This window comes from Mytilus galloprovincialis, chromosome 14 (assembly GCF_965363235.1).
Source record: "Mytilus galloprovincialis chromosome 14, xbMytGall1.hap1.1, whole genome shotgun sequence".
Classification (NCBI taxonomy): domain Eukaryota; kingdom Metazoa; phylum Mollusca; class Bivalvia; order Mytilida; family Mytilidae; genus Mytilus; species Mytilus galloprovincialis.
Genome location: NC_134851.1, coordinates 54,956,714 through 54,969,043, shown reverse-complemented (window position 1 = coordinate 54,969,043; position 12,330 = coordinate 54,956,714). Strand labels below are relative to the sequence as shown.

At 33.7% G+C, this 12,330-nt stretch overlaps 1 protein-coding gene across 3 annotated transcripts in view; it reads right to left on the bottom strand.

The window, feature by feature from the left end:
- LOC143059658 (uncharacterized) overlaps nucleotides 1-2,536 on the bottom strand; it is a 50,986-nt gene extending 48,450 nt beyond the window's left edge. The window contains exon 1 of one of the 3 annotated variants that reach the window (XM_076233193.1): nucleotides 2,351-2,536. Coding sequence is in view for 2 of the 3 variants with exons in the window: in XM_076233191.1 (XP_076089306.1) it covers nucleotides 1,811-1,825 (15 nt within the window). In the remaining variant the exon portion in view is untranslated. Of the gene's footprint in view, nucleotides 1-1,810; nucleotides 2,027-2,350 lie in introns of those variants that run through there. The other 2 variants (XM_076233191.1, XM_076233192.1) reach the window with 2 other exon arrangements.
- Between the last annotated feature and the right edge of the window lie 9,794 nt (nucleotides 2,537-12,330).

The window sequence follows — 12,330 nt, the reverse complement described above, 5'->3', positions numbered from 1 at the left end:
GAGAGTTGTCTCATTGATAATCATACCACATCTTCTTATATATATTTATGGAAATACTGGACTGCACATTGCCTGAAAGTTCGCTCTCTCCGTTATTCCATTTCTTGAAAATAACAAGCAATTCTTATTTGTTAAGGTTAAGGTTTAGAGCTGTGTATCAAGGGTCAAAATGCCAAAAATGATCAAAACATAAACTAAAATTTTCATCATAAAGTTAAAGGCCAAAGTATCAATAAGCTGCTGATATCAAAGGACAAGTGTACACTTGTGTTATAAATACACTATAAAAAACTTCTCTCGTGTTCACTTCAAAAAAATTATTTATAACTTTCAATGACAATGTCAATGAATGTAGTGCTTGCAATCAAATAATTTGCAATAAGGTGAAAGTACATAAAATATAAAGACATCTGAGACACCAAAAACATCCATTAGCTATAGCTTTAATAAATGGGGAATGTGTCTATGGGACACAGATGATGCCCCCTGTTGCATATATTATAATGTTAAAAAGGAGCACAACTCAAAATCTGTAGAAGTGGCGCTAACCAAATTTGAACTTAATCTGAGTTTAGTGAATTAGCAATGTGTGTATGTTTCATAACACTAATTTGAGGCAAACTAAAGTTAAATTTTTTGTTTCCGTTCTGAACGGAAACAAAAAATTTAGCAAGTTTTCCATTTGTAAAGTGGCATTACTCTAGAATGGTAAAAGTGACACTACCAAAATTTCAACTTGATCTGTGTTTTGTGGTAATTAGTTCATTAGTTAATTAAGTTTCATATTATTTGGTTATGGCAAAATTAAGTTAGAGAATTGAAATCAATTTTGGGAGGTACGGATGTACGTACGTACAGACGGACAAGGGTAAAACTTAATGTCTCCTCTGCTATGGTGGGGGCATAAAACATCAAAGAATCACAAACTGTTAACCAAATGCATTGATGTCACTTGTCACTTCAGACATATCTAAAACATCAACATTTTTTTCAAAATAAGTTATTTGCCAACATTAACGATGTTTGATTCATCACTTCCCTATAAGTTTGACCCGAAACTTATCTAGTCATCATCTGGTTGCTGATGAAACTAAGATACCCTTCAAAAGACGCAAAAACAGCTGGATATATCGATTATCAGGTCCTGCATATGAATATTGTAAAATATCAGCTGCTCGACACAATATGAAGGGCTTTTTTGATCACATTCACTGCACTCACTAGACAAAAAAAAAGCTTCATAATCTGACTAATATTTTTTCAATATCAACATGCAGACAACTTGATAATCGGTACGTACATGTAGATCCAGAATTGTCTACAAAAATGTATGTATGATCCATTTCACATTAGCAGCTCAATAACAAAAGGGGCATAGGCACCCAGTCCACCCCAATTCCATCCCTGCCTTTGAACAATTGTTTAATGATGTAAAATTTACCAATTAACATAGGTTTTACCAGTGTAATTCATTCACAAAAAGGAAATAGAAATTAATATATAATAGTACAGTGCTTCTAGGAATTTGAAGGCCCCTTATATCATTTACTGCAACATCTTTCCAAACCCTATTTTATTACTTCCAGATGTTTTCAGAGTTAATTTTATCACAAAATGTAACTGTATAATGATTATTAATGTCCAATTAATGATATGATTTACAAAATTGACAGAAAACTTTGTCTGTTTACGGTTTGTTTTGATATCCTCAAAGCTTGGTGATCTAAATGCATAATTAATTAGATGATATTGTTTTGGTCATAAATGTGTATTTTCATAGGAAGCTTTAACATCAATATGTGAAATTTACCTGAACAACAACCATTTTGCGAAATATATTGTCCAAAAATACGTTAAAATGTATCAAAATTCTAAATTTCCATGGAGGCCGCCATTTTGTCTGACGACATACGAATTTCCGCTTTCCATATGAAAAGCATGCTTGCGGATGTTTCGTGTAATTTCATTAATAAAACAACTCAGTGTCAAAATCGCAGGTCAAAGTTCAAAGCAGTTACCACTAGGAATTGTCTTTGAGAAGTGACAACTGCTCACTTACACACCAACACGAAAACAAAATCGAATGCAATTGCGAAAGATGACCTCGATACAGGCGGGTCAAAACCCGTTCATTTCCTCGTTAATCATTTAACCAAAATTATCGACATGTACAGGTTATGTGCTTCGAATGTAGTGAATACTCCACATCGTATTATTAACAATTATCTGTGCAACGTTTAGTAAAATATCAGTGAAGTATATACACACGTGACACGAGGTGTATTACCTCAAAAGACATGGCGTCTTACACACATACTAGCCTATCACGCTTAAAAATATTGAAACTTACTGTTGTCCCTTAACCCTCCAGTTTAAATTTGTAAATAACACAAATGTATTCCCTTTAATCTACAAGCCGTATTGGGTGACTACACGAAAACCTAAGGGTTTAGGGAGTCTTGGGGCGAAATACGGCAAGATCTTCACAAGGTTGCAGAACGATCTATCGCCACAGTAGTCACATGGGCCGCATATATCCAACATGGCAACCGCGATGTGGGACGTGTTGATTTTTTTTATTTATTTATTGAAAATAGGCATTTTGAGATAAATTTATTCTACATTTAATTTTAAAATTGGCACAGTAGATCAACTAGGATAAACAAGATGCTCAATAAGAACTTGGTGATCGTCCAAGTTATTTTTGATTTGGCGGGAGAGGGGCGGTTCTATCATGACGCAGTGCGGTAAGGAGGCCATGGACGGGTTTACTTTGTAATAAAACCACACTAAATGAAAAATATATGCAATAATCAAATATATTTTAGAATTTAAAAGGTAAATTTATTATAATTTCATTTGTGAAAATACATTAGACGTACCTGAGACAAATTTTCTTTAATTTATGTTAAACATTTTTCTGGTCCTAAAAAAGGAAATTTTCAAAGAAATATTGTAACAATATGAATTTTGATTATAAAGATAGCAAATTATCAATAGCTGTTTGTCTTTTGAGATTTTTAAATACTTTGCATGGTGATCATTTTGTATTCTTAATTTCGGTAATATATTCCCTATCGGTTACCTTTGGTTGCCTCTAAATCAATTCATTCCCTGTTCCTTTTATGGATTGCTATTAAGAAGGAAACATAATCGAGTTATCTCTCTTTAAACCTTAATATTTCGAATGTCGACGACAAAGTCTTGTACAAATCTGGTAAAGAAGCTACCATTTTATTTTTAGGTGTGTGTGGGAGGGGGATAAAAATCAAATGGTAGCCCCTAAACAAGCTCTTTTTTTTTGTTTTATAAAAACGCAACAAATGAATGTATTTATAATGTATGTATAACTTTCTATTCGATCCGCTAGTTAAACTTGAACGGTATCATTGGTCCTGTCAACTGACACTGATAACAGGCCTGTGTGTGCTCCTTATACATTTTTTTTTAAATTTATTGATCATGAAAACTGTAGTCAAAATATGGTCATCTAACTATATGATGCATGAGGAGCGCAGTACCCTAACATCAAATATGGGTACCTAGTGGCGGATCCAGAAATTTTCATAAGTGGCAGTGGCAGACATGCGCGTAGCTACGTTTACGTCAAAACGCCCGTGCGTACACTTGAATTTTGAAAATAAAACAAATACATTTGTAATCGACATAGAATAAGAAAAACTCTTCAAAAGCACATCAGCCCTGTGCTTCTTTGAATGGATTGTAATTTTGAATAAAAAGGGACTAAATTTACTCAAATAGATCATTTAATATATTTATTCGAATCATTTGTAAAAGTCTGAATCTGCGTACTTTTCTTATATTTAAAGCAATTCACTATCTGATTCGATATACAGTTTGTATTTTTGTCGAGCCTGTGATTTATGTCCCAAAAGCGAGACAATATTTAGGTTCCGAATGTGGATAAAGTCTTTTGAATGACTCTCCGTGAAATTTTACGAAAGTTGGACAGAAACTGTTTATGATCAAAAGAGTATTCAGAGCAATATAATAATGCAATTATATCTTTAATTTTCCCGCATTTTAAGGACAAAATGTATTTCTTTCTGCAATTAATAAGTGGTCGTAGTTTGGGCTTACATTTTTTATTTCTTAATAACATTAACTACTTTTCGACCCTTCATCGAATTTTATGAAAATGCCGAAGAAACTTTTTTTTTATGACTAATGTCTAAAGCTAAAATTTTGAAAGCATTTGTTTTCGTTCATTTTTCTGTTCTTTTCTGAAAGACAGATAGCCGGACTCTTCTTTACGCAATTAATTGGTTTACATGCTCAATTTATAAACCTTCATAGATTGTCGTGAAATATTCCAGATCAAGAAAAAAATACCAAAAGAAAATTTCAGATTTTTTTTAAATCCCTTTAAAGGAAGTAATGATAAATTGATTCACTTTTTGTGGGAAGAAATCGCAGGTGTTCCAGAATTTTTTTATATTGCACCTCTTAGAAACATTTTTTTTCGTGTTCATTAAAAGGTGCTTTTGTCGATTGTATGCTCACTCACGGCACCCTTTAACCTTATTTTAAAGTAATATTGGTTTGGATGTTTTCTCTAAAACCAATGACCATTAGGCTAGCTTCCAATTTAACACGATGAGTAAGTTAACATATTACAAAATTTAACCAAAACAAATAAACCATTTAGATTCAAAAGTATGTTGCTATCAATGATTTTTTACTGACAGGAATCATTATGTTATCTCATTCTCGATAGCTATCGGGGGCTTCGTCCCTTTCGAACCCACTACCAGCAGGTGCTTTAACATTGAGCGGTTGGAACCCCTCATATTCCTCGCCAAAGTTCGGGGGTACACGTAAAAATGACCAAGCTACGCCACTGGCGGATCCAGAAATTTTCATAAGTGGGGGCCCACTGACTGACCTAAGAGGGGGCCCGCTCCAGTCACGCTTCAATGATTCCCTATATAAGCAACCAAATTTTTTCCCAAAAAGGGGGGCCCGGGCCCCTGGGCCCCCCTCTAAATCAGCCTCTGCAAAAGGGGGGGGGGTTCCGGGGGTTGGAACCCTCTTTTTTTTGGCCGATCAATGTATTTGAATGGGGACATATATTATCTTTGTCCTGGGTTGGGAACCCCCCTTTTTAAAATGGCTGGATCCGCCACTGGTACCACTCTTGGTATTAAGAAGATCTTTGGAGATTTGGAATTACAAATCTTCTTATTTGTGTATGATGTAGATAATTTATGAAATTAGGAGCAGGCTGAAAGTTCAGATCCTATAAGTTATATATTAGTTTTAAGACACTCATGTGTAATTATTCTGAGAAAAGAGATCGTTCAATTTAGGTCAGTTACGGCCTTTTGGAGTTTCAACTTTTTTTGGTAGAGGTGAGCAACTGAGACATCAAGTACCCCACCCTTTTCATATATTTTATTAATCAAAAATATATACCTTTTCATATATCAATTAACGAAAAACGGACCTATAGATATATTTCAATATTTTCACCGCTCATCATCACGTTCTTGACAGTTCTTGTCCATTCGTTTTTGATGCGTTTTGTTATTTGATTTTGCCATGTGATTATGGACTTTCCCAATTGATCTTCCTCTAAGTTCAGTATTTTTGTGATTTTACTTTTTGTTAAGAAGCAAAATAGTCGCAATAAAATCACCTTCTCTTCCAATAAATTTGAAATATCTTAAACACTTTTTTCTTATTGCCCATTTTACATCTTTTCATTATGAAGATATTTCAATTCCAAAATACAATACATATAAAAGACGTTTGGTCAGATCATAGATGATATTACATATATGGTCAGATAAATGTAATATCACCCCAGAGTGTAACACCTTCACTGACTTTAACATGTTTAAATATTAATTAAAAACTGATAAAAAGTTTCATTGCCGTTCCCTCGTAAAGGATGCTGTCACAATTGAATTTCTTTAAATAATTGTTATCATGTTTTATATATACAAACCCTTGAATGATAATTAGGTGCAAATGTCAAAATAGTTGGATTTATTGCATCTATCACTGGCATCAGTGGAAATACCACATCAGAATAAATAAAGTTTAATTGGTTTGACAAATAACTGATGCATTTACGACTGTGGTTTAACCGCATCAAGAATAAATACGGACATCTGATTAGTTTCAGATACTTATGATATAATCAAGCAACTGTAAATATCAACATATTGATATATTTTATCTGAATTTCTTACCCTTATCATATATGATAGAGCATGAAAAAGTGACCTATTCCAGCGTTTCATCCCTACCACTAATTATATATAGCAAGTGCTGCCCCCCCCCCCCCCCCGAGCGTTCATTATCACTGAACTAGTATATATATTTGTTTATGCCAGTGGGCCAGCTGAAGGACGCCACCGGGTGCGGGAATTTCTCGCTGCATTGTTGTCTGCTCTATGGTCGGGTTGTTGTCTCTTTGACAAATTCCCCATTTCCTTTCTCCATTTTATTACAATTCAACTTTTATCATATAATAACATATCAAACGATCATGATTTGGTTCTTTTGACCTGGATCTATTTCAAAAGCATTAATTAATACAGGTTGAAAACGATCTCTATAAGAATATATTCCAGGCTTCAAAACCGTCACATTTTAGATATATTGTCAAAATATGATGATTGTGTTCAGTTTTCGGAGCTTAAATCCGGAAGAAATCATTGGCCACAGCCTCGGCCCCAAAATGCTCTGTAAGCAAACATTGTCCGAATAGTGATTTTAAATCCCTATACACATTAACTTTCTGGATCGATGTGGTGGGCAAAGTCAATTATCATCGGCAAAAACTGTTAAGAATTATTTAAATTTGACCAAAAGTGACGTAACAATAAATGGATGTTTAAGGAGTCATTACATCGATTCGTCATTGTTTAATGTGATGTGCCAAAAAGAAGTCTTTTGTTAAGAGAGTAACATGACAACTATTTCTATTTGAGATGTGTTGTATTTTAGCCTTACTGAAAAAAAAAACATTTTTAACCATTTCGGTGAACATACTCCTCTCAGGCCATTGGATAAAAAAGCATAATGAGAACTTTAAATTATATTTTGATGGGAATGATTTCGAAATTGAGTGTGAAAATGAAATCACACTCCGCGATGTGACGACTGATTATCACCTAAAATTAATACTCATATTTTATATAAACGCAATAAAGCGTCAAGACAAGTGAATGTATTTAAGGATTAAGTTACTGTACCCTTCTTTTGATTAAATGCTAAACATATTGGAATTTTATAGAAAATACACAGCCTTTATCCTTGTACTATCATATTTGACAGTTTGATGACTGATATATATATAGAATTATTGCATGCAGTGCTAGCATTGATCTCCTTCAAACAGGTTTATTAATGTAGACGAGTTATTGGTTAAAATAAATAAAAATATGGACCAGTTCAAGTACATCATTTAGGGTGCGCTCGACTTTATATAGTGACTCTGCACGAGGTATTTTGGAATTTACAGGTTGGTTAGAACATTTTGTAAAAAATAAACACTAGCACATCATAGAAAAGCAAGTGAGGAATCCATGTTTCAAATTTTATAAAAAAAATCTCTGTATAAAAAGGCTGTGGATTTTCTATAAAAATCTTGGTTTATTTGCCACAAAGTACTCTTTTTCTATTAAATGCAATGGAACAGTAAATAATAATACTTTGCATCAAGTTTTCCCCTAGTATATGTACAAAATGGTCTGTCACAATTATTCATGATATCTGTAGTTTTGATACAATTGATGTTTGAAAAATTCGTACAAAAATGGCTACAGAAGGGGTCACAAACCTTAATTTTATGTTGGAACATTTTATCAAAATTAGGAAGATTATCCTATTTGATTTGATATAGTTACTCACTGATGGGAATATTGACTGTACTAGGACTATTTTTATTTCAATATTGCCAGTGGCGAATCCAAAAAAAAGGGGGGTGTTCCAGGGACGATCAATGCTTTTGAATGGGGATATATGGTTGAAACCTCCCCTTTATCCGTGGAAGGGACCCCGTTTTGAAAATCACTGGATTCGCCCCTGATTGGTTACTGTGAAAGGCTTTTTTTTACAATTATGTCACAATTAACTTAAATTCAAAAGCAATACCAATACGTCAATTTGAAAACCACAAGTAAAGTTAGAGACCATACAATGGCGAAAGACGAAAAGACAAACAAAAATGTGAAAAAATACAATTTACACAGAAAACAAATGATCACTAAAGATTTACGAAAATGAATCTCCCTTCAGCAAGATTGGGACCCACGCTTCTGTGACACTTTATGTCCAGCGCCCAAGACTACTCGACCAATTAACAAAATATGGTGACCTATAGTTGACGATTTCTACATTTTTTTTGTGTCTGATGGGTAGCTCTTTTCTTGGAAACTATAACCCATCTCCAAATTGTTTCTATATTCGTTATACTTTCTGTTTGGCTAGCCATAAAACCAGGTTCAACCCACTATTATGTTTGCAACCCAGATTTGTTTTCACTCAATCGATTTATGACCTTTGAACAGTGACATACTACTGTAGCCTTTATTTTCCTCGTTTGACTTCATTTATAGGGCTTTCACACTGATATGACATCCTTGGAAATCAAATGAGCGTCCCCTAAACAATCCGCCTCAACAATATATTTTTATTTTACCACAACTCTACGACAATCTTTAAATATAGAACTATGTCAAAGCTTTAAGTTTTGATGCCAATTTTTTCAATTTTTTTGTTTTTTTTTTTTTGTTGGATTTATTCATATATATCAAACATATAACGAATACAAAATAATTTCTCGATTATGTCTTAAAGTCAATTGTTTTGATAAGAAACCTTGAGACAATATTTTTCAGCTGTGCACTGAGTCGTTATATAAACATCTCATTCTGATGTTTGTGCGTAAGTCAGTTGAAAAGCCTTGAAACTAAAAGTGTTGACAAACAAAACGTTTTGAATCTGTAATACTTCAAAAAAGTTATTGTGTGAATAACAATAAAAAACAATAAGTAATTCCTTACTTTAGAGAATATCACAAAAAAAAAAAAAAAAAAAAAACACAAGAAAAAAATCGAATAATGCAGTGTCCTTTTATGGTTAGTGTCCTTAAAAGAGCAGCGAAAAATACTAAAGGGACATTCAAACTCACAAGTCAAAAACATACTGTCAACGTTGTGGCTATATATAATAAGAAGAAGACAAGTAGACAACAACACACAACATAGAAAATCAGAGCTGAGAAACATGAACCCCACCAAAAACTGGGGTTGGTGATATCTGGTGCCAAGGAGGGGTAAACATGTAGTGATCGTAGTGAGTGGGATATAAACAGATTCTAATCCACATGTAGTGATCGTAGTGAGTGGGATATAAACAGATTCTAATCCACATGTAGTGATCGTATAGTGAGTGGGATATAAACAGATTCTAATCCACATGTAGTGATCGTATAGTGAGTGGGATATAAACAGATTCTAATCCACATGTAGTGATCGTAGTGAGTGGGATATAAACAGATTCTAATTCACATGTAGTGATCGTAGTGGGTGGGATATAAACAAATTCTAATACACATGTAGTGATCGTAGTGAGTGGGATATAAACATATTCTAATCCACATGTAGTGATCGTAGTGAGTGGGATATAAACATATTCTAATCCACATGTAGTGATCGTAGTGAGTGGGATATAAACAGATTCTAATCCACATGTAGTGATCGTAGTGGGTCGGATATAAACAGATTCTAATCCACATGTAGTGGGTGGGATATAAACAGATTCTAATCCACATGTAGTGATCGTAGTGAGTGGGATATAAACAGATTCTAATCCACATGTAGTGATCGTAGTGAGTGGGATATAAACAGATTCTAATCCACATGTAGTGATCGTAGTGGGTGGGATATAAACAGATTCTAATCCACATGTAGTGATCGTAGTGAGTGGGATATACACAGATTCTAATCCACATGTAGTGATCGTAGTGAGTGGGATATAAACAGATTCTAATCCACATGTAGTGATCGTAGTGAGTGGGATATAAACAGATTTTAATCCACATGTAGTGATCGTAGAGGGTGGGATATAAACAGATTCTAATCCACATGTAGTGATCGTAGTGAGTGGGATATAAACAGATTCTAATCCACATGTAGTGATCGTAGTGGGTGGGATATAAACAGATTCTAATCCACATGTAGTGATCGTAGTGGGTGGGATATAAACAGATTCTAATCCACATGTAGTGATCGTAGTGAGTGGGATATAAACAGATTCTAATCCACATGTAGTGATCGTAGTGAGTGGGATATAAACAGATTCTAATCCACATGTAGTGATCGTAGTGAGTGGGATATAAACAGATTCTACTCCACATGTAGTGATCGTAGTGAGTTGGATATACACAGATTCTAATCCACATGTAGTGATCGTAGTGAGTGGGATATTAGAGCTGGATAGTTAGATATATAGAGGCATAGATAATGTATGGACTACAAAGTAAAATCACAAAAATACTGAACTTAGAAGAAAATCAATTCGGAAAGTCTATAATCACATGGCAAAATCAAATAACAAAACGCATCAAAAACGAATGGACAAGAACTGTCATATTCCTGACTTGGTACAGGCATTTTCAAATTTAGAAAATGGTGGATTAAACCTAGTTTTATAGCGCTAACCCTCTCACTTTGATGACAGTCTCATCAAAATCCGTTATATTTACATTGATGCGTTAACTAAACAGACACAATAAATAAAATAGTTAAAATATGGGTACATCAGTCATCATCGTATAACAATTTTAAAAGGAACAATTTAACAGAACACAAAAACATCTATCTACATACACATTCATTGATTTGTGTGTCTGACGTCAGAAAATTTTATACGTCACATATATTTGTCGTTCAATGTGCATACAAACAATTTTAAAATTTACCTAGGCAATGTTAGCATACAGGGTTAAAAAATCAAAAGTATGTAAGAATAAATTTCAGAAATAGACCGAGATTTAAACTAGTCCAAACGTTATTTATAGAATTTATAAGAATCCAGAAATAGTTAATTCCACTACGCGATTGAATGATTTTGACGTTTGTGGTTCAATGTATATTGAAATTCATAATAGAAATATATCATAGACATCATAATGACATAAAAATAGAATATCATACTGACGGGATCCTTTAAAGTACAGAGTCACATTATAAGAACCAAAGAAATACATAAAGTCGCATATACAAAACACACCACCAAAAAATGAAAGACACATTGACGAGATGTATAAGTACCGAGCCACGTCAATTAAACGAATATCACATAAAACCATTAAACAGTAAAAGTGATATTAATAATAGAACAAAGACAAACGAAGGCACTATAAAACACATTGTTAAGATGATAAACAACATCAGTACGCAGAATCTATACATCAAGACTATCGTGTATTATTTGTGAAGTTGATACGGAATATTTATCAACAAGATCTTGGTACCTTCCGATGAACTTTTTTAGAAAAAGGACGAGACGTTCTTTGACATACCCCTGGTTCATCAACTTTCTACTCAGACACTGATGACGTTTTACAAAGTCTGAGTAGGAGCTGCATATCTTGAATATCGAATAAGTTAGGAAATATATATCCCATATGCAGGTGAAATTGGTATATTGCTACTAAGGTGGGGGAAATTTATAATTTCAAAATTAAAATCGTCTCGTTTGTCATAGATTCTGGTACTGAGATGACTGTGTAAGTCAAATTCGAGATATAAGTCTAAAAATGAGGCGGAGGAAGCCGTGTCTGTTGTTTCTTTAATTTCTAGTTCTGGGGGATAAACCCTCTTTTGACATAAAGCACGGATGTTTGGCTGGCCACAAAACTAGGTTCAACCCAACAGTTTTTTTTTAAATTCCTGTACCAAGTCAGGAATATGGCAGTTGTTATCTAATAGTTCGTTTATAGTTATAAAAGGTACCAGGATATAATTTAATACACCAGACGCGCGTTTCGTCTACATAAAACTCATCAATGACGCTCAGATCAAAACAGTTAAAAAGCCAAACTATTAAAGTTGAAGAGCATTATTGGGAGCCCAAAATTCCAAAAAGTTGTGGCAACTCGTTTATATGTAGTTTTGTATTAACAAGAAATTTATAAAAATAACCATATAATTGATACATGTATGCATGTCAACATCGACATGAAAGTTGCATTGTTTTTTGTATTTGTTGCACTTTAGTGTTCTGTTGTGTTTTTCTCTGTGTAAAAATCTGCTCTTCATCCTCTCAGCTATGTGTTTTTCATGTGGTAAA